The 22968-nt window shown below is 37.6% G+C and overlaps 2 protein-coding genes across 3 annotated transcripts; both read left to right on the forward strand.

The window, feature by feature from the left end:
• The first annotated feature begins 7471 nt into the window (after positions 1–7471).
• LOC127637892 (proline-rich protein 5-like) lies at positions 7472–19690 on the forward strand. 2 transcript variants are annotated; one of them, XM_052119132.1, is made up of 10 exons: positions 7472–7740; positions 9390–9561; positions 13233–13343; positions 13433–13513; positions 14486–14534; positions 14639–14696; positions 14869–14960; positions 15082–15222; positions 16848–16986; positions 17876–19690. In XM_052119132.1, the coding sequence occupies exons 2-10, from the start codon at positions 9401–9403 to the stop codon at positions 18412–18414; spliced, it is 1371 nt and encodes a 456-aa protein (XP_051975092.1). In that variant the 5' UTR covers positions 7472–7740; positions 9390–9400; the 3' UTR covers positions 18415–19690. The 2 variants fall into 2 exon arrangements, with proteins under 2 accessions (XP_051975092.1, XP_051975093.1); XM_052119133.1 differs by lacking the exon at positions 7472–7740 and having other exon boundaries at positions 9425–9561; positions 11608–13343.
• A 524-nt stretch (positions 19691–20214) lies between these two features.
• LOC127638250 (F-box/LRR-repeat protein 14-like) lies at positions 20215–22340 on the forward strand. Its single transcript, XM_052119693.1, has one exon. It carries the CDS (start codon positions 20637–20639, stop codon positions 21870–21872), a length of 1236 nt encoding a protein of 411 aa, XP_051975653.1. The 5' UTR covers positions 20215–20636; the 3' UTR covers positions 21873–22340.
• The last annotated feature ends 628 nt before the right edge of the window (positions 22341–22968 follow it).

Here is a 22968-nt window from a genome sequence, read left to right on the forward strand (position 1 = left end):
AGTGTAATCGAGCTTGAAATCATGATCGTACCGAGAGATTGCATTTTTCATGCAATTCTTCCTGCAACCATAGCGTTGCCCATTTTTGCCAAAAAGTTCTACTTTGTTTCAACTGTCCACAGATCATTTTCCCAGAAGCATTTGGAACATCCAGATGGTCTTGGACAAACTTGAGAAGTGCCACAATGTTTTTGGACAGCAGAGGTTTCCTTCGTAGTGTCTTTCCATGAACACCATTCTTGTTCAGTGTTTTTCTGAAAATGGACACATGAACAAAAGCTTTTGCAGTTTGTAGTTTTCTGGAGGTCTTTTACTGCTACCTTTGGGTTTTTCTCACCTCTTTCAGGATATCCCCTTGTGCTCTTGTAGTGACATTTGCAGGACACCCACTTGCAGTGGTTAAATTGGCTTTTGTAGGGAGGGGGAGCCCTTATTTACCGTGAATGGTCATCATTCAAAATCCCGCAGTAAAATGACTTAGGGTTTTTACACCAATGGGGCTCTTTTTCCAGTATTAATGTGTAAGGTAGGGTTGAGTAGTTATTCAAACAAAGACAAATACTTTACAATTTCTATTCTAAATATTTTATTATTATTTTTTTATCTTGAATGTTAACAGACAGGCAACGGATTTCACCCTCGTAAAATGTATGAAAGGAACATGTTTGAAAATATTGCAAGCCAGAGACGAATATGTAGCTAAATGTATTTTTTATTTGTACAATTTAGAAACGTTGAAGTCCCTTCGCACCTGTATGTAAATGTAACTCTTGCAGTAATTATTTATCATATTCATGCAGCCTGTGTTATTCTGTTGAGTGCTGAAAAACTATCGAGGAGAAACGCATCATGACACTTTTAGCATGTAAACGGGTAAAGAAAAAAAAAAGAGAGTAAACTCGCCCGCTTTGCAAGAAACATTAAACGTTCAATAAAGTTTTTTTTTATTATTAGTAAAACTGAATAACAAATTAACAGGGAAGTAGAGTTGGAAAAAAAATTATAATCTCCGCCTTTATTGAGTTTTGTAATGCCTGATAGAAAAGTATCTATCTTTGAGAGCAATATAATACTTTAGGCAATTGCAGAATAGTCCCATTAGTCACAGATACACTTCAAAAAAATTGAGTACACAACTATTTCTGGGCTTAAAAGTTACAAAAACCAAATCAATGCAGAACATTGTATCTCAAAAGCATTACAATGTGCCCCCCCACTTAAAACCCGATGTGGCCCCTTTACCAAAATAGTTAAAAATATTAATAATTACACACATCACCTTTACAAATTTGTTTCAGGATTTTACAGTAAAAGTAACTGTTATATTTTGACAAAATATTTCAGTTTCAAATGAAATAATCTAAAGGTAAAATTTATTAGACATCAACAGTGGCAGTTTAAAGTTTCAAGATTCAGCTAGTATTTATTTTTCATAAATACATTCATTTATTATTATTATTATTACTATTATTTAAGACTAGCACACATGGTAATGAGGAGCCTTTCCTTCTGTGTAATATGTGTATAAATATTAGGTAACAAATGGGATAATAATGGGCTCATATAAGTACAAACAGGAGCAGTCTGGCGTCACTGTCGTGCACCTACATTATAAGCAAACTGTTAAAAATCAATATATTACTTTAAATGCTCACGCAGCTGATGTTATTTTTCATTTAGTAGTTCATTTAACATGTAAACTAACATGCTTTAGTTATATAACATGTTCTAGCTACATGCTATTTTTATATTCGATCGCTCTAGCCGTTAGCGGGATTCCATGGTAACGTCGCTGTCTTAATAGTGACAGTTTTCCCCTGATGGTTGTGGGCGGGGTGCTGAACCAGCGATTAATGCTTTTATGACGTCTGATAATTCCATGTAGCCTGGGTGTCTCTGTGTAGTCTTGCTAATTATTCAGTCTCATATGCCATGTATTTGCCAGGAGTCAGGAGATGAAAAATAATTTAAGTGGAATAACAATATTTAGTGCTGAAGGAGACGGAGCTGAGCTCCGGCAGGGTGTGTTGTGGACCTGAGGAGGCGGAGCTGCGCTCCGGTGCGCTCCGGCCCAATTTAACCTCTGCCCACTTGTGGATTGATGAACACCCAGGACTTTAACAATGCTTTTTTGCCTTTTCAGCTTTGTACATCTCTGTAATGCATCTTCTAAGGGCATGTGAGAGTTGTTGGGACAGAGGCATGGTTTACACAAACCAATCTCTCTTGAAAAGTACAGATTTTTCAGTAGTCTTTGTGTGCCTTTATTTTAAGGGTAGATTGTGCAACCCACAATTCCAATCTCATCTCCTTAGAAACACAATCAATAGAAACACCTGACTCCAATATGATTTTATGGAAAAGTGGTTCACTTAATTTTTCCAGCCAGCACTGAATGATTACTCAATGTCTTCAATAAAAATTTGAAAAGTACAACTGTTTGTGTGTTATAACTCATATAATTCACAAACTTTTTGTTGCAACTGCAAGCCTGAAAACACCGATATGAAAAAAACTATCGTTAATGTTGGTGGTTTATATTGAAGGTCATAGCCGATGGTTTTAATTTGGTCAATTATTGGCCGATGCCTTGTTACATCCCTAGAGATCCCTTTTGGTTTTTGTACAATAACAAAATAAAAGCTAATTATTTAAATCATCTTTAATATCACACAAACAAAATTCTCAGGTCTTCACTCAAAAATATGTAGCAGCCTTTATATATTTAAGGAGGGGGTCCCTCGCAAGGTGATTGTCATATATGAGGGTCCTTGGCATCAAATATTTTGAAAACCCCTTCGCTAAACGGACGCTGCAATGCATCCAGCTGCTTTTTCATACAGCCAGATGCTACTAAAGGAATATTTATTTTTATATTTTTTTTTTTTTGGAAATTAACATTATGCCACAAATGCTGTCGACTGAGGTTACCTTGTCCTGAATAAGGAATATTCTTTAAAACGTGTCTCGGGACACCGGCGTTTTGCGCTGCGTCTAGCTTTTCAGCGCAAGAACCCATTCAGTCTGAACGGCCCCTTACAGTGCTTATTATTTTCCTTTAAAGCACGTACCTGCACGAAACACTTGTTTGTTGTCTCCTCTTGCCTGCCACTGCAACCCTCCATGCGTGATTTCTAAGAGCGAAATATTAAAAGCTGTCAGTATCCTCTTTGTAAACAGAATAGACCTTTTTCACACTCCGGGTTTTGGAATGTGGAAGTAAACGTTTGCACTTCTACACAGCGATGAATTGTAATACATGGGAGATCACAGCCAATATTATTTACACTTACCTATTTGCTCCAACAGCAAGAGGAAAAATCCACTTTTACTTTTCAATGACTTTCCAGAAGAGGACAAAAATAAAGTGCGGCTGATTAAGACAATCAGATGGGAGAAGATGTCAAATTTACTGTCACTCTCTCAGTCAGTAATCGAAACCCCCTCACAGCTGTAGTAATTCATTTTTTTTTTATTTATTTTTTTTAGTAATTCCAGTGTAATATAACACAAATTATAATGTTATAAACTTAAGCCCAATATTTAAAAAATGTATAATATAAAAAGTTTTCTAGATTAACACTGATAACTAAGGCGGAAACGCGTCATCACAGTCTGTGGAAAAGGTCTCATGGGCCATGCAGAGCAGGACGCTTGTATATTCGCGCAGTGCGAATTTAATGAAAGGGGAAGGGAAGATGTGCCATCACTTTTGAGACAGAGGCTGAGTTCGTAACTGCATACTACAATCCTGCTCTGCCATAGACACATATAGCAGAAGTAGTAATAGTAGTATGGGAGTATGCGGTTTAGAACTCAGCCGGAGTGAACTACTGCTAATAATGCTAAAACGTGAAATTACCTGTTGCAGCTCCTCAGTTGTTCTTGTTTAGAAAGACAAGACCATTTATCCACTACCTTTTATGCAATTATTAAAATGGCTTAACAATGCACTGAAGTTTGGTTTCATTATTATTGATCAGCTCTTGTTTATTTGATACTATACTAATTGTTTTTTTTTTTATTAACGTGTGTTTAGATGTAATTGGAGTTCATACAATTATTTTAAATGTCATGGCTGTGTCTCGTTTGGAAGGCTGCGTCCTCCGGAGGTCGTATATGTCGGCGGCATACTTCATCGAGGATGTCTCGTTTCAGAAAAGCGAGTAGGACACTTCAAATGTGACCTTCTTTCACTGGAATTCGGAGGAGGCATCAGGTGGATCCTTCATGGGCACTCACAACCCACAATTCTTTGCTTCAACGGAAATGTCAAAAAAAAAAAAGTGTTAATTCCCAAACTGAAGTACCTCAGCAGATGGTGCAGAGTATATAATACGTATAATGATATTCATATATAATTAAAACAATGTATTAGACTAAAAGTACACCTGTAAAATCTATTTTCTTTTCTCTTTACATCATTGTAACTCTCCTAAAATGTACCTCTTACCAGGTTCTACGGGGGTGCTAGGCGGAGGTTAAAACACCCTCAATTTAATAATGTTGGTGCATTATTGCATATTCACTTTAACTACTAGAGCACCCCAAAAATATTCAGAAGCACCCTCAGAGATTTTGATCTGGAACTGGGCCTGCCTCATACACTCCCTTCCAGAGGGACGTTGTTCCCTTCTCACTCAAATCACTTGCACTTGTTAAAGAGTGGCATGCTGTCATAGCAACCACGTTACGTTCCATTTCCATTTGTCCTACGAAGGCCGTGTTTAAAGGAGGATACTTGGTATACAGCAGCCTTCAAAGGACGCGTCCTTTGAAGCCAATGTCAACATTAGGATTACGCCCCAGTGGATAAACTGCTGCTGCAGCAGGGATTATCTATTATCTATCAATCTATATTAAGATTGCAGTCAGACTCTATTGAACGTCACTCAGATTGGACTGAATATGGATCTTACTATTAGGCTCCCCTGTAATCTTACATTAGGGCAATAAACTGGTGGGTCAAAGGGGTGTATCATTATATAGTTTTGGGTGTAATCTCATTACAAAATAATGTGTTACTGTAATCTGATTACATTTAAGTTGATAAAAAAGCAGTGTAATACATTGTAATTACATGTAATTACATTTTAAATTCAAGTACTCAGATTATAGTTGCTGTTAAAGGTAATTACTTTTAAAGAAATATTCAGGGTTCAAAAGAAGTAAAGCTTTTACATTGTTGCTTTCTCCCATACATTTCTGTTTGTGCCTTTTCTCTGTTGTGTATTGTGTATGTTTCAAAACTTAATAAAAGTACATTGATTAAAAAAAAGTAAAAATAGGTAAAGCTCAACTGACAGCATTTGTGGCATAATGTTACCACACAATTTTTCGACTTGTCCCTCCTTTACAATGGAAATAAATAGGGCCATTCTATAAACGTTAATGTACTCACTGTTTAGCCACAAGCCTTAAACAATATGAGTGCTAACATGAATTTAATGTGATAAAATTGCTTACTAAGCTTTTCTGTGTAAAGTTAATTCCAAATGTAGAACTTTATTGCCATGAGGACATAACAGTTTAAACCTTAAATCCCCAAAATTGCGGTACAAATTGTCCTCTTACACTTCCATTGTGAGAACTTTACTGTAACTTTTGTTGAACCTTGAATATTCCTTAAAGTATTGGGTTAAACATTTCTAAAATAGTAATAAGATATCATTACACGAGTTAATGCCACTATGTGCCTGCTCAAAATTCTGTGTAAAGACGCAATGCCCCATAAAACTCAGACTAAATTATGCCTGCTCTCCTCAGCCCCGTTTTAAAGGCAGTTATGATGCTGCTTTGGTTCTGTATAAATGAATTGCAGCTTTGTTGTCATTAGGATGGTGCATATATTTAATAATTTATAGTTTCATATTTAAAAGTATAATTTCATATTTCCATTCATTTTATATTTCTATATTCATAATTACATTCAAAACATTAATCTTATAACACTGTGTAGTTCAACAACTCTATTGAAATTGCTGTGTAAATGCATTTATGCCACATTTGTATGGCACCTTTTCTTGGTATACTTCAGATTGTGGGGGGGGGGGTGTAACCTCCTTGTGGTCACTATAATATGTGGTTCTCTCTCTCTGTGGGGCGCATGGTGAGTTGTGTGTGGATGCCGTGTAGAATAGCGTGGGCCTTGTGGGTTACGAGGTTTATTACGAGAATAGCTGTACACCCCTAATAAGTCATTGTAAGGGAGAAACTTGTGCTGAGTGTATAACTAGCGTGCAACATTGAAAAGGGAGGAAATATAGACAGTATTCATTGAGCAAAAAAACTAAAAACGTTCTGTGAATTGTTTTAGAAAGTAATGTCACTTAAACACAAATTAATTTGTAAGTAATGTGATTACTTTTTCAATTATGTATTGTAAAATGTAAAAGTAAAGTAATCTGATTACAATTTTAATAAAGTGTCATTTGTAGTGGATTACTTTAAGTAAATTACCCAACACTGATCATTATAATGAAAAGGGAATAATTTCCTTATCATGTTGGCTTGATGAAGCATTTTCCAGATCGGCTCATGCCTGGTCAACCGCGTTGCCTTTGTGAGTATACTCTTCTGACCGTGAGCGAATAAGAACACATTTGACATGCGCCCACAACAACTTCTTTGTTTTACTCTTTTAGTACAGACAATGGCAGGCACATACTTCAACGATGTGCACAGCCGAGGACTGCGTGCATGGGTCAAGAAAATCTAGGCGGCAATCATCGCAAACTGTGCTGATGATGGAATTTGCGTCATGCATACTGTGCGCGGAGCGATCCGCAACGTGGACAACCGAAGTATAATTTGGGCTATATTCTACAAACTTTGTTTTTATAATCCCTAAACCTGAACGTTTTAAACTACATCCACCAAACTCAACAGTCCACTAGACTGTGGAACAATCTGCTATGTATTTTCTAACTGATCAGATTTATGTTTTTTGTGGACTATAAAAAATCAGAAAAATCCCATAGATTGACAGAATGTTCAAATGGGCCAACTGAATGCTCAATAATTCAAATGGTAAAAAATTCAAATGTAAACAAACCATCAAACTGCCTTTAATCTGCTTTATTTGCTCTCTCTCTCTCTCTCTCTCTCTCTCTGGTTTATCTGAACATCTAGCTAGCTGGCTGTTTATCTTACTGTAATTTCTGTATATCCATTACACTTTATATTAAACTTTAAACCATCATCCTAGTTTGTCTTGACAAACTTTACCTATCTAGTAAATTATTTGTTATTTAATCCCTATAAACTATGATTACCTCAGACTTGAACCAGCTCATGTTCATTACCCATTAAATACGCATATCGGATAGAAAATGGCAAAGACGCGTTATTTTTCATTACAACACGTGTCCTCTTTGTTTTAGCTCAGAAAAAGCATCTTCAAACATCCTGCACATCTCTGGTGATCCTTCTGACAACGGTGCGCGTGCATGTGTTCGGGCGTGATCGCGCCCACAGTCTGGACTGCCCGTCTGGTGGTCAGACAGTCTGCAAGTCGGGGAGCGAATAGGAGGGGCGACGGCGTGTATTGGGGATGCCACAGAAATGATCCATTAACCCGCATAGACCACATCCGCGTGTATGGATTAACTCGCACATTTACTTTCTCCTAATATAATGGCGCTTAAGGCAGTGTAGTCATTCGTATTTGTTTATTTCCTCCCCGTTGAAGTTACCTAAATATCCCTGTTTCTATTCACTTTACACGCGGAGCACATGCTGGTGAGTTGAAACATTGTTACGATGCACTACTGTTTGTATTAGGCGGGGAGTGGTGGAGCTGGGCTTTTTATGTTAAGACTGCATTTTCCTGGATGAATGCTGCTTTGTTGCCGTGTTGGTAAATAACAAACGTACCATGATACCCATAAGGTACATTGAGTACCCAGTGCGACAATCCGCCATGAATAACTTACAGCTACGGGTGAAATATTTTACGAATGATAGAAATAAAACATTGGTGGGAAGGTGGGTTGTTTTCTGATTTATATCGACTTTTAACGGAATAGTAAAACAGCATGTGAGGAGAGAATGATTAGTCCAGAGAGACAGGAAGGGAAGTGATGCCCTTCCTCTCAAAGTGCCTTCTCAGGTTTACCCAGACGTCGTCGTTACGGCTTTCACCATGTCGCTTTTACCTGTCTGCATTTTAAAAAGGGAAACGGACTCCTCCTCCTCCCGTAATATAACGAGGTTCGTGTCCTGGCACGTTAAATTAACAAAGGGAAAGTGACATCATGCTATAGGGAAAGTGGAACATAAAGCAAAGTCACATATTGAAGGCGACATAGCGCTGAAAGACTTGTGTTGTTTTTCAAAGACCCCTGTAAACAATGTCTTACGGGCGCATGAGCAAATGATGACAGACTGATGCAAGACAAGTCTTTTGTTGTAGTAGCCTATTTCTTTGGAACACTTCCCAAACGTTCCGTTAGGTGGCGCACGTTCAATTGTTTTGCTGAGGAAACAAACTCATTGATCCTTGCTTCAAGCGCTGCCAAACTCAATGTGTCTGTTTAGCAGAGTAATAGTAAAAAAGGGGGATCTTAATGGAAAATATCGCCAGTGTTGAGCATTATTTTCTTATAGTTCTGTTTTATAGAAGGGTTATAACATGACGTTATTATCTAGAGTAGACTGTTTACTACATATGCTTGCAGTAGGAAGTTGTGAAATTTAAAGGGATAGTTAACCCAAAAATTAAAATTCTCTCATAATTTCCTCACCTTCATTCCCTCCCAGATGTGTATGACTTTCTTTCTTCTGCTGAACAAAAACAAAGATTTTTAGAAGAATATTTCTGCTCTGTAGGTCCATACAATGCAAGTGAATGATGAACAGAACTTTGAAGGCCCAAAAAGCAAAATAAATGCAGCATAAATGTTATCCAATCAACTCCAGTGGTTTAATCCATATGTTCAGAAGTGATATGATAGGTGTGGGTGAGAAACAGATCAATAAGTCCTTTTTTGCTATAAATTTTCCTCCCTGCCCAGTAAGTGGGAATATTCACAAAGAATGCGAATTGCCAAAAACGAATGAAGACGAATGTGAAAGTGGAGATTGATGGTAAAAAGGACTTAAATATTGATCTGTTTCTCACCCACACCTGTCACATGTATCGCTTCTGAAAACATGAATATAACCACTGGAAAACGTAAGGTAAGGACCTACAGAGCTGAAATATTCTTCTAAAAAAATCTTTCTTCAGCTGAAGAAAAAAAGTCGTACTCATCTGGGATGGCATGAGGGTTAGTAAATGATGAGAGAATTTTCATTTTGGGGTGAACTATCCCTTAAAGGATGTGTGCAAAACGTGAACTACAATGTACTAACATTTTGTGTCTTTCCTATGTTTTTTCTGCTATCAGAGATGTTCTGAATGAAAGGAGGATCTGGCAGCTTTTCACCAACAATGCTGGAGAACTTGAGCGGACACCACATTGATCGACCTGCCCCTAGATCATCCACAATCATCTTCTCTGCACTGTTCACTCTGCCACACTATCTTCACATGGATGGGAGCAGTCATCCGTTCAGGAGGTAAAATTTAATCATGTCTTGAATGGAACATGTCTTGGGTGTGATCTTTTTCTTCTTATTAAAATATTTGGGGGTCTCAAAACCTTTAGAAAATACCTGGCAAGATTTTAACACATTAAACAAGAAACATGGCGTGAAGAATGTCAAGTAGTGACAGCAGTATCTTTCAGTGGAACAAGGGGCAATGACGTGGTGCTCTTTTTTTGTCTGGATATAATTTTAAATTGATTTTAAAAAATACATTAAAATTTCAATTCATACAAGACCATAACTTTTATACAATCTCTTCTATTATGAACATGTTTTCAGTTTCTTTGTGCAAAGTCATTTAGATTTTTTTTCTGGAGCTTAAAGTAAAAAATGTCATGTGGTTTAACCGTATAGAGACAGTAAAAAGTCTCATTAAAAGCTGAAGTTCTTAAAAAAAATGTATGTTGGCATAAATTGTGCAGAATAATCCTTTTTATAATTTCTTTAAAAAAAATAAGGTGTGAAACAATTGTTTGAAAAAAATTTATATAAAAAAACAAAACGTTTTGTCCGCAAAGTCATGTGGTGCAACCGGTATATAGGTTGCTATTTTGTTTCATGTGATTAAAACAAAAACACATTTAGATCACATAGCAGCCAATAATGTAATAACTACCATTAATGAAATAACTGCCAATCATGTAATACATTTTTTATTCTTTTTTTTATTAACTCAGCCAATAATGTAATTGCCAGCCAATAATGTACAAACTTATTACATTATGGGCAAAAAGTTATTACATTTTTGGTAAGTTATTACATTATTGACTTTTATTACATTAAGAATGGAAAATTAATTGCGTTATTGGAAGTTATTACATTATTGGCTACTACAGACCATCATGACTGTGTGTGAAGTTAAAAAAAAAAATATATATATATATATATATATATTTTGACATTTTGATGAAAAGGCACATTTTGTTCAGGTCATAAAGTGTATCGTTGAGAAAATACTAAGATATTCTTTAAAATGTGTTTAAAAATGTTTTTATATTAATTATTAAGTTGTGTACACTCATGTGTACACAGCAAAAAAGTCCCAGGTTCGTGCCCTGGCTCAACTTGGCCTTTCTTTGTGGAGTTTGCATGTTCTCCCCATGTTCACGTGGGTTTCCTCCGGGTGCTCCAGTTACCCCCACAGTCCAAAAAGACATGCAGGTTAAGCTAACTGGAGACCCTAAATTGCCCATAGGTGAGAGTGTGAATGTGTATGTCTGTTTTGCCCTGTGATGGACTGTCCAGGGTGTTTCCCTGCCTTTGACCTGAGACAGCTGTGATAGGCTCTCTGCATAGGACAAGCAGCTATAGAAGATGGATGGAACCTTATTGGTCAATGCCCCACATGCTATACTTCATCTAAAACTATTTTCTTGTATAATTATGATGCAATTTTTGGAATATTCCAAAATGGAATATTAGCATATTTAAACATTTATTTGACACACCTCCAATTTAAATTAACTGAAATGGGGACCAGTTAAAACACCAAAAGTATGAATTTTCCCTTGTTAATTAATGTAAATTGTAACCTAAAATCTTTGTTGAAAATTGTTATTGTCCTTGTTATTTGTCAACTATCGGCATACTCACATCCTGCTATACATACTCATATCCTGTTATGCATTTACCCCAAATCAGCCATTTTCAAAAATATTCTCACAATGAGAATATCACAATGAGAATACATTCCTCAATTTAATACATGGCGGGGGACCCACAAATATATTTAGCATCAATATGATGCCATGGGAGACATGACAAACATAGATTACTCAGTTCCAGTAACCGCAACAAATTAATCAATGAGAGCAGATCAGACCAGAGGGAAATTGATCAAATCTTTCCAGGCCAAAGTCATTAGTCACCCCAGCAGTGGAGACTTTGTCGAGAAAATTATTATTTGATTTGTACGTGTGTGGCGGGGGCGTGGTCAAGCGCCCGTCCGGGAGAGAAAAGCGGTAAGGGCGCTTGCACCTGAGCTAAATTATGTCTAACACCTGTCTCTAATTTCAGTGAGCACGGGGAGAGCGGCATAAAAGTCAGCCAGAGGGCCTCCATGGGAGAGAGGAGTGACATGAGAGTTACTATGCTGTGTCATTAAGCTGGCTGTTTAAAGAGTGCTCCTTGCACGTTGCTATTGTTATTGTGATTGTTATTGTTAGTAATAAAGACCCTCACCTTTGAGCCACTGCGTCAAGTGTCATCCCTTGGAGGAGATCTTTACAACGTGAAAGACAGATTTTTCATTTTCTGTAAAAAATCTGGGTGGTTGCTGAGGCAGTGCAGTTGCTAAGGCATTCTTAGTGGTTGCTAGTTGGTTACTTACTGGCTGGCCCAAGTCAAAATGGCTTTATGATGTTCTGGTACCTAAATATGGCTAAGGTCGTACCTTCGATGTAAATCTATGGGATTATTTGCCAGGTGAAATTCGTAAGTAAGATTGCTAAATTGTTTCAGATCAACTTGATCACACAGAAAATTGACATGTTGCTTCAGACAGTTCATGTACCCTCTAATGAACCCCATTCAGCTGTATTACTGAGAAGTGTCATCCCCATTAGACAACTTTGCATCAATTCAAGCATGAATACATTTCCCTCTAGTGCTACTGATATTGTGTTGTGCAAGCAATACGCAAGACCAGTTCTTATCTCATGGGAACCAGTAAATAATCACGTTCACATAAACGATTGTGAGCACGATTCAGAGGATACATTTTCGCTGTAAAATTTAATTTTTTACTCCACTGACGGTTAGGTTTAGGGTTTGGGTTTAGGTTAGGGAGAAGGGTTAATAAAAAATGCATTCCTGTTGACTATATTACATAATGTGCAACTAAATATACAACTCGCTTTTGGTGCCACTCTGAGGGCATTTCACTCGTGCCAGTATGCTCAACAACGTTCTAGCTTCGGCCACGGAGGGGGCAGTGATTCGAATTTCGCTAAGCACAGAACGATTTGAGCAGCAAACCTTTTGACCTACTGTCACCGAATTCACTCTGTGATCAGTCTGTTGGAAAATTAACAAGCATCACCAAAATGCACCAGGACATGGACTCTGTTCCTTCAGAGAATTAAGCCATATTCAGAACTGAAAGTTTAAATGTCCAAATGCTAACTCTTTTGGTGCTATGCAAGCTAATATCTAATAATTACAAGCATGTCAAAAACTGTTTTGAAGCATATCTCTTCTGAGAGTTTTGTTATGAACGTAGAGCAGAAAGAAGCCTCTTCTTCAATGACATCTCAGTGCACTGTCAATGCTCTGCTGTCCAACTTATCACTTTTAGTTTAGAAATCAGCTCAAACTGCACAAGAGGAGCATGTCCTCTCTCCCCTGCATTTGGGACTGTGAAAGAAAGAGAGGTTTTGTGTTGCATAACTGGTTTATCTTTGTGGGCGTGTGTGTGTGTGTTTAACAGAGAGAGAGATAGAGTAAGGATGGGAATATAACTTGGGAGGAAGGAAATTGTTTTCTCAACAATAAAAACGATAGAGACCTCCCCATTAACTACTCATTCTGGCTGCATCTCTGTTTTTTATTTGGGAATATAAACCCCTCCCTTTCTCTCACACGTTGTTGCAGTTCTTGACTAACTGCATGGTGTCTCTTATTCCTCTGTTTATTACCATGAGGACTCTGTACCGGTTGAAGTTAGTGAGTTCTCCAAATCTGAGTCAACTGGGGAAAAATGAAAAGGCTTCATTGGAAGAAAGAGGATCAGGCCCTAACGCGATATGGAACAGGTTAGTGCGTGTGTTCAGTGCATGTCTGTAAGAGTCATGAACTGAGCAAGATGTATTTTATAATTTCATATCTGCACACTTTATTGCAGCATTCACAATGCAGTTATTGCTGTCTTCCAAAAGAAAGGGTTGGCAGACAACGAACTATATACACTCAATGAGGGTGTGAGGTAAGGCAAAACAACATACAATGTTTTGGTAGAGTAAATACAGAACTTTTGGTTATGAAAAGATTTCTGAGGCCAGGGTTGTGAATTATTTAGTTCACTGTAATGGCCACTTTTGCATTAGAATGTAAACGTTGGCAGTTGTGGTCTGGAGGCTTTCTCATTATCACCACAGAACAGCCGAGAAAAGAGAGAGAGCCTAACTATTACAAGAATTATATATTGTGACACAAAAGTGATCCAAATAATTTGGTATGTGTCTGGGGGATATTTTACTCCAAAATAATTTAAAAAAAGGAACTATATTTTGCATAAAGAAAAGGAAGCGATTAAAGGAATAGTTTTTAATCAAAGTGTGCTTAATTGTCATTGGGCAAAACATTGGGGTCAAATTTAGCAAACACAAAAAAAAAAAAAAAAAAGTCTATTTTTAAAATGTACACATTTCAATTCCATAACAAATTTCCATCAAATTCAATTTTGCAACATTTTAACAAAGTTAAATAAAAAAAAATTAATATATAGTTTTGGTTTGTTGTTTTCTTTTATTTAGTTAACAATTAAATGTAATGTAAATTTTGTTATGAAATGTACTTTTGGGGGGTCACGAGTTCGAATCCAGGATGTGCTGACTCCAGCCTGGTCTCCTAAGCAACCAAATTGGCCCGGTTTCTATGGAGGGTAGAGTCACATGGGGTAACCTCCTCCCGGTCGCGATTAGGGGTTCTCGCTCTCAATAGGGCGCATTGTAAGTTGTGCGTGGATCGTGGAGTGTAGCATGAGCCTCCACATGCTGTGAGTCTCCGCGGTGTCATGCACAACAAGCCACATGATAAGATGTGCGGATTGACGGTCTCAGAAGCGGAGGCAACTGGGACTAGTCCTCCGCCACCTGTATTACACTGTATATATGATTGCTCCTCTGAAATATTGGTCATTGTGTCGTTTCAATTCTTTTATGTTTTATTTCATCAGGCAACTATTGAAAACAGAGCTGGGCTCATTTTTCACAGAATACCTTCAGGTGAGATATTAAAAATGTCTTCTTAATCCAGAGGTATGTGTTTGATCAAAACAGTTCAGTTAAAATAAATGAATTTCTTTTGCTTATCTTTTCCCCGTTCTCAGAATCAACTGTTAACTAAAGGCATGGTCATTTTACGGGACAAAATAAGGTTTTATGAAGGTATGCTTAAACAAATTATGTTTTTCTTGTTGCATAAAGTTTCTGCTTTTTACAATTTTTATAGTCTGTTAGAGGAGTTTCCACTTAATTTACAAAACTTTCATGCATTATATTCAGATATAACACAGTATTTCGTTTGTACACAAGTTGGTTTTCTTCTGGCTGAAAATAGGGCAAAAATTATTGGACTCTTTGGCCGAGACGTGGGATTTCTTCTTTTGTGATGTTCTCACTATGCTTCAAGCCATCTTTCACCCTGTTCAGGTACAGTTCTTTCAGACTATAAAATAATGCATCAGATATCCATTCATAAGCACATAATTACAAATGTCTGCACAAGTCATAGAAGTGTTGTCTGAATGTGTGCATATTCATGGTACCTCAGGGGAAGGAGCCGTCAGTGCGTCAGCTGGCTCTGCTACACTTTCGAAACACCATCACACTTAACATGAAGCTGGAAGAGGCTCTGTCCAGACCACGAGCCCGTGTCCCCCCCTCCATCATCCAGATGCTGTTGGTGTTACAGGTACACAGTGTTTGATGGTCAATCTGTATCACTGTCTGTATCAGATCATATGATATATCCACCCATACTGTCATGAGTTGCACCTAATAATTATAACATGGTGACTTCAGGTAGCAGATTATTTTCAGTTGATTTTAGCAACTGTGTCATATTGAGTGAGACATTATGTGCGTCTCAAATAACATTACTTGTCGAAGTGAACGTCCTAAATTCCCATGGTCATGGAAAAACATGCATTGAAAAAATTGATAAACTGCAATAGTTACAGTAGCTCAGGATCTATTTCTACTGGGGGGCTGGGTAGCTCAGTGAGTATTGATGCTGACTACCACCCCTGGAGTCACAAGTCGGAATCCAGGGTGTGCTGAGGGACTCCTGCCAGGTCTCCTAAGCAACCAAACTGGCCCGGTTGCAAGGGAGGGTGGAGTCACATGGGGTAACCTCCTCGTGGTCACTATAATGGTGTTCTCGCACTCTGTGGGGTGCTTGGTAAGTTGTGCATGGATGCCGCGGAGAATAGCGTGAAGCCTTGCTATTTTTCTGCGGTAACGCGCTCAACAAGTCTCAGACATGGAGGCAACTAAGATTCATCCACCACCCGGATTTAGGCGAGTCATTACACCACCACGAAGACTTTGAGTGCATTGGGTATTCCAAATTGAGGAGATCTATTTCTATTTGATATAACTCGTAGAAATTACTTTGCTGGTGTTACCTAATTTTGTCAGGTTGATTTAGTCAAATTAAATAAAACATTTGACTTGAATAAAAGTCAGTTAGTTTAGGTTTTACCACATGAATCCTCATTTTTTAGGTTACCTGACAATTGTTTTTTACAGTGGAATTATCAGGGATTTTAAAATTGTGTTTTCCAAATCTGGAAAACTGATGAAAATTAATACAATCTTGAAAGCCATCAGTGTTGGGTGTAATTTGATTAAAAATGTAATAGTTACTGTAATCTAATTACTTTTAGGCACAAAAAGTAGTGTAATGCATTACATTTTAAATTCTTGTAATCAGATTGTAGTTACTGACTTTCAATGACAGTAATTACTTTTAAGTACATAACTTATGTACATAAAAAACATAACTTGGGACACAAATATAAAAAAAAAATATATGATTTATGTTTAATACAATTCAAATGTGAATTAATATATTCATATGTACACCTGTTTGCATTTCTGTGACCGCTGAAGGGAGTGCGACAATGAACAAAGAGAAAATAGATGTTGTTTTGAATATGTAAAACAATTGTGAAAAGTGTTTTAGAAAGTAGCATAAAAGTAAATTAATTAGTAATGTGATTCATTTTTCACTTAAATAACCAGTTAAGAAATCTGATTACAATTTCGGAGAAGTAGTTCTTAATTTGTAGTGGATTACCTTTTTTTTGTAATTTAACACCAGTAGTGACACAATTTAAGTAAACCATTTTAGGCTGTCAATGTCATCATTTCCTGTCAATGAATCAATCGAACCAGCTCTGAATGATTAATTAGCAAATCAGTTGAAATCAAAAAGATTTTGTCCAGTAATCAAAAATGACTGGAAAGATTGTGGAAATCCATTGGCCAAAAAGTGTGGGAATGCTGTTAATAAGTCATTTTCATGTCTCACAGGGGGTTCATGAATCTAAAAGTGTGAGTGAAGAATACCTGAAGTTGGAGTCTCTCATTCAGAAGGTTGTGTCTCCATACCTTGGCACACAGGGATTACGTTCTCATGAGTGCGGTGCCTCACAGTGCTCCTGTGTTATTGGTGAGAGAGTAAATAAACATTTTGTAAATGTTTAGATGTCAGAAGTGATGAAAAGAACTAACTAACTAAGTTAGTTCACCCAAAAATGAAAATTGGTTTTATTTGGTATTATTTTTATTTTTTTTCCATAATCACAAAATATGGTGTTAGGCAGAATGTCCAAGCTACACTTTTCTATACAATAAAAAAAGATGGTTATTTATACAGCCAGAAAGGGGAAAAAGCACCATAAAGGTACTCCATACCACCCTTGCGGTAAATTCCAAGCCTTATTAAGACATACAATAACTTTTTGTGTGGAACAGACTGGAATTCAAGCCATTATTCACTGATAATTTTCTCCTCTGCCAAAGCTCTCAATCTGTATCTCTCGAATCTGTGTTCAACTCAGGTTTAACATCATTATTTGACCCCAGATGCCATTGGGTCTCGTGTCACGTGATATTATCAGTGAATAACAACTTAAACTTGAGTTTGTTCCTCACACAAAGCTATCATTTGGCTTCACAGCACTTGGAATATAGTGCATGAGTTATACAGACTATTTTTATGATACTTTAATGGTGAATTTATGTCCTTTTTGGAGCTTGGCAGTATACAAAAAAGACAATCAGGCATTCTGCCTAGAATCTCCTTTTATGTTTCATGTAAGAAAGAAAATAACAGTCTTGGAACTACGTGAGGGTGAGTACATTATGACAACATTTTAATTTTTGTGTTAACTGTTCCTTGAAAGATCTTAAGGATGTTCTCCAAACAAAAATATTTACTGCTCTAGTCATTGAAACCCTTGATACATATTTTAAATACATCAGAGCTGTACTAATAATGGGAGGCTTTCCAGTAGAAAAGCAGTACACCATAACTGATTATTTGAAAATCTTTCCAGAGAGGCGTTTGCAGTATTGCTGGTCCAAGTCTGCAGACCTGCCCTCCAGTAACCCGGTAGTACGCTCCAAGAGTTACAACATCCCCATGCTGACCCCTGTGGCCGAGTATGACTCTGAGGTCAGCTCTGTGGGTAGTGTAGGCATCCGCCGTCACTCTGCTTGTGATGTCACTTCCTGCTTAGAGCAGCAGGGCTATTCTGCCCTGTCTGTTGGAATGGAGACAAGCTCAACACCCCGGCTCTCCCTCGATCATGACATCACCTTGTCTGGTGTGATGCGAGGGCCAACTGGACAGCCCCCTCTCATTTCACCTTCCGTCTTCATCCACACCTCAGCTGGGTGTCTGCATTCATTGGACCCCCAGATGGCTCCATCTGATCCGGACAAGGCCGTTTCCTCGCCCCCTAGCTGCTCATCCAGTCCAGAGACAATTGTGATGCAGGGTTTGGACTCCCTGGAATCCGATCCTGATGGAATATTCATTGACTTTTCTCATTGCCGCTCTGATTCTTTCGGAACCAGCAGGAAAACTAGCTGATGTATCAACTGCTGTGAAGAATTCAATTTAATTTAAATTAATTAAAAATACAGCACTTTAAGTGATGATAATGAGCTACCACTATTTTACACTTTTATCTGTGAACTTGTGAAGTAGCTATGTATGTAAGGCCAGGGCTCTTTTATGGACATAAAACTAATGGGAAAGGACTCGATTTAAAGCTTTTGGGATTGCTTTCGTAATGTTACAAACCTGTGGATGTATTTTTGAATTTTTCTACAGTTTTTCATAGACAATAGTGAACATAGACATGGATAGAATGTCTCCCTTTTATTTAATACACATTTTTACTCTCTCTCTCAATTTATGTTTAGGTTAGTGATCATGTGTTTTGTGTTGACAGTAGCACTAAATGTAAGAAACACCTGTAGAAAACACTTTTATTATTGTCACTCATGATCTCATGCACTTTTTATTGTCTTAGGGCTTTAAAAACTAGATATATTTAGTGCTTTCTTAATCATTGCCAACTTAACCTGCGCTCTTAATTTGTGACAATAACTAATGCTAATAACAAAACAATTAGAACATTGTACATCCTGAACATGCTGTGTTTGTTTGTGGAGCTTGTTGCTTTTTAAATGTGATTGTAATGAGCTGCCACAGGGTTTGCTGATTGAAGCTAAGAATGTAATAAAATATACCCATATTTAGTTAGTTGGAAAAATAGTACAGAAAGAAGGTTTAAGAATCCGTATTTGATGAATAAGGATGATATTCTATTTGAAATTGGGCAATGTTTTCCACTATTGTTGCAAACAAAAATCTAAATTTATATAATCAATTTAAAGAAGTAAAAAAATATTAATACCTAGGTTATGATGAAGTGGAAATATTATCTGGGGCTGCTTGTAGTAGGATACCAACTAAGAGTTATTTAAATGGGTTAAAACCATTGAACATAAATGTATATTTTACTCCAGGGTATGTTCATTAAAAAAGAATGCATAAGATCCATTGTATGAAAAGGTAACAGGTACTTTAGGAGGTTTTTTATTATGACTTTTGTTTCTTATTTCTATGAATGGAATCTTTTTGACCTTGTTTATAAAGCTAATCTGTTTCTCTGTAGTTTTCTAGAGAGAAATTCAGCAAGATTTTTACACAAGCAACATTTTAAGAAATGTATAAAAGGTTTACAGTGGTACTCTTTAATACCTTGCACTGTCATTTTTGAAGTGCGTGCTATGTTTCATACTGAATTTGTTATAAGCGTGTATGTGTGCTGCTGTGAAAAACCTCAACAAGACCGAATTTGTAGTAAAGTACTTTTATGCTTCATGTTTATGAGTTTGTGAGAACCAGTATACTGCTGATTTAGGAAGGTCTACTAATAATGGCCATGCTATTATCTCAGTCTATATTTTACACAGATTTCTAAATAATAATTATGAATGATTTGGTAGCTATTGTTACGCATTTTGGTCAAATAAACTGTTAGGTTTTGCATAGGAAGAAAGCGTGAAAAACTTCACATTTGATTTCGTATTCAAAGATAAATCTGGTTCGTATTTGTTTAAGGCCGGTAACGTTGAGCCGGAAGGACAATCCAATGGGCGCTCGAGAATAGGGGGTTCGGGATATTTAAAATGAAACTATTTTAATAGATTTGATCTACTTAAACGCATCACGTATTGTTAAAGCACTGTGGTTCAATTTAGTTTAATTTGTAGACATTTTTAATATAAACATAAGCCTTTATTAATATAATAAAAACACCATGATTAGCCATCACCCCCCTGTTTTGAATAGACGAAGACAAAGGCTACCGGAAATCAGACTCCGTAGTTTTCGTCAAATGGCTGATTTGTATTCACGCGAAATCATTTGTTGTCTTCAACCGTAAAGTTTCAACTTTTCACATTCTGAAAGTGAGTTTTTACGTGTCGTTTTGTGGATATAATACGTAGATTTGGTTAAAAAATGTGTCCCGGCTTGAAAATTATTACAAAGACCTGGCGCTTCAATAACAGTCTGCATTTCGACGTTAGCTGGTTATTTCACGGAAATGCATCTCAGCGCAAGTTTTAAATAAATACAAACCTTGCTGGTTTTACGTGTATTTTGTTTGCGTTGCGTTTGCACGCGCTTGATTAATTAATTATTTTTCGCCAGAATCTTTTTACATGCGGTCCTTGCCGGTAGAACACCAAACTGCTTGCCGACTAACTTTACTAAGCTAACAAGCTGCCGTTTTAGAAATGGAGATCCACGTCTCGAGCCTTTTCCCCGAGATTTTAGCGATGATTTTTAACTACCTGGACGTGAAGGGCAAAGGCAGAGTCGCGCAAGTATGCGTAGCGTGGAGAGACGCCTCGTACCATAAATCCGTCTGGAGGGGCGTAGAAACCAAACTCCATCTGAGAAGAGCAAACCCATCACTCTTCCCCAGTCTCCAGACCAGAGGGATCAAGAAGGTGCAGATCCTCAGCCTGAGGCGCAGTCTGAGCTATGTCATTCAAGGGATGCCCAACATCGAGAGCCTTAACTTGAGTGGATGCTACAATTTAACAGATAACGGCCTTGGTCATGCTTTTGTGCAGGACATACCCTCTTTGAGAATACTTAACCTCAGCCTTTGCAAACAGATCACAGATTCCAGTTTAGGCCGGATTGCGCAGTACCTGAAGAACCTTGAACTGTTGGATCTGGGTGGATGTAGTAATATCACTAACACAGGGTTATTGCTCATTGCCTGGGGCCTACATAATCTCAAAAGCCTCAACCTGAGGAGTTGCAGGCACGTGTCAGATGTTGGCATCGGGCACCTGGCTGGCATGACACGCAGTGCTGCGGAGGGCTGCCTAAGTTTGGAGCATCTGACTTTGCAGGACTGTCAGAAGTTGACCGATCTGTCACTCAAGCATATCTCTAAAGGCTTAAACAAGCTGAAAGTCCTCAACCTGAGTTTCTGTGGTGGCATCTCAGATGCTGGCATGATCCATCTGTCTCATATGACTCAGCTCTGGACTCTTAACCTGCGATCATGTGATAATATCAGTGACACAGGCATCATGCATCTTTCAATGGGCATGCTGAGGCTGTACGGGCTGGATGTGTCATTTTGTGATAAAGTTGGTGACCAGAGTCTGGCGTACATTGCCCAGGGCCTGTACCAACTCAAGTCCCTGTCGCTTTGCTCATGCCACATCAGCGATGATGGAATCAACAGGATGGTGCGGCAAATGCATGAACTGAAGACTTTAAACATTGGGCAGTGTGTGCGGATCACAGACAAGGGACTTGAGCTCATAGCTGACCACTTGACACAGCTGACAGGGATTGACTTGTACGGCTGTACCAAAATTACAAAAAGAGGACTCGAGAGGATTACGCAGCTGCCCTGCCTTAAAGTATTGAACTTGGGACTTTGGCAAATGACAGAGGTGAAAGGTTTAGGTGATGCCTCTGAGATCTTGCCATGCTACACCTCTTAACTAATGTTTACACTACCTCAATGTTGCCTTCATTTTCTAGAGAGAGATGTATTTAGACAAGGTATTTTAAGATGCACCGTCTCAGCACCTCCATGAACTTTGTTACTGAGCCCATTTGGAAAAGGGGCTTTACGTATACAGTTCAAATTAAGTCAGCAATAAAACACTGAACAGCCTTCCTAATTGTATAGTCTAAAAATGAATGGTTCCTTTGAATGCCTTTGTGTTTTTCTTTGTTTTAGAGCTTCATATTGAGGTGAGATATTATGAAATGTCTTTTTGTCATTTCCACTGACAAACACCTTTAGTTGCTGCCTTTTAAGTATTTATCCTGAAAACCAGCAATATTATGTAAATTGGAGGTGAAAAAAGTAACATGTTTGCTGCTTTATTTTGTGAAATTCCTCCCTGGTAAAATGGAACATATGCAATTTAAACTTTGTCATATAAAAAAGGCCAGTTTGCTTGTTAAAGATGTACAAAATGTGTTTATTTTCTTATGATAAATGATTAAAGCTAAATTTGTTTTTAACTGAAATTGTTTATTTCTGTTATTGAGAAACATCCAATGAATGTGAATATTACACACATGCACATATATTTAAAGACACACTGGGCCCTATTTTAAGCATCCAAGCCCGAAGCTCAGCACAATGCCTTAACTCATAAGCGCAAAGTCAGTCGGCATGGCCATGGAGTTTTGGTATTTTCGTGCATGCATGCGCTAAGTCTAGGCATAAATGGGTTTTGGCAAATCACGTGCAAGGCATTAATCGGGTCAATGGAGGTTCTCATCCGGCACCGTCTCCGTCCTATTATACAGTCCATTCCCTGTCAAGCACCAGCTATATAAACACAGTCAGTACATTCATAAGAATTTGGAAGTGTAAATGGACTGTATACAATGAATTTCAATTATTTTGTGCGTCCTTGTTTAATGGGACACGTTCCTTTTACACATGGAATATGTGGTTCAGGATATGGATGTAGGCTGTTAAATTACAGAGAATGTAAGTATTATTAATCATTTTCATCTACTGACACACAAATCATGGCTAGAATTAATAGTGATTGTATTGGAATGCACTTCACCTCT

Source organism: Xyrauchen texanus, chromosome 46, assembly GCF_025860055.1.
Source record: "Xyrauchen texanus isolate HMW12.3.18 chromosome 46, RBS_HiC_50CHRs, whole genome shotgun sequence".
Taxonomy (NCBI): Eukaryota; Metazoa; Chordata; class Actinopteri; order Cypriniformes; family Catostomidae; genus Xyrauchen; species Xyrauchen texanus.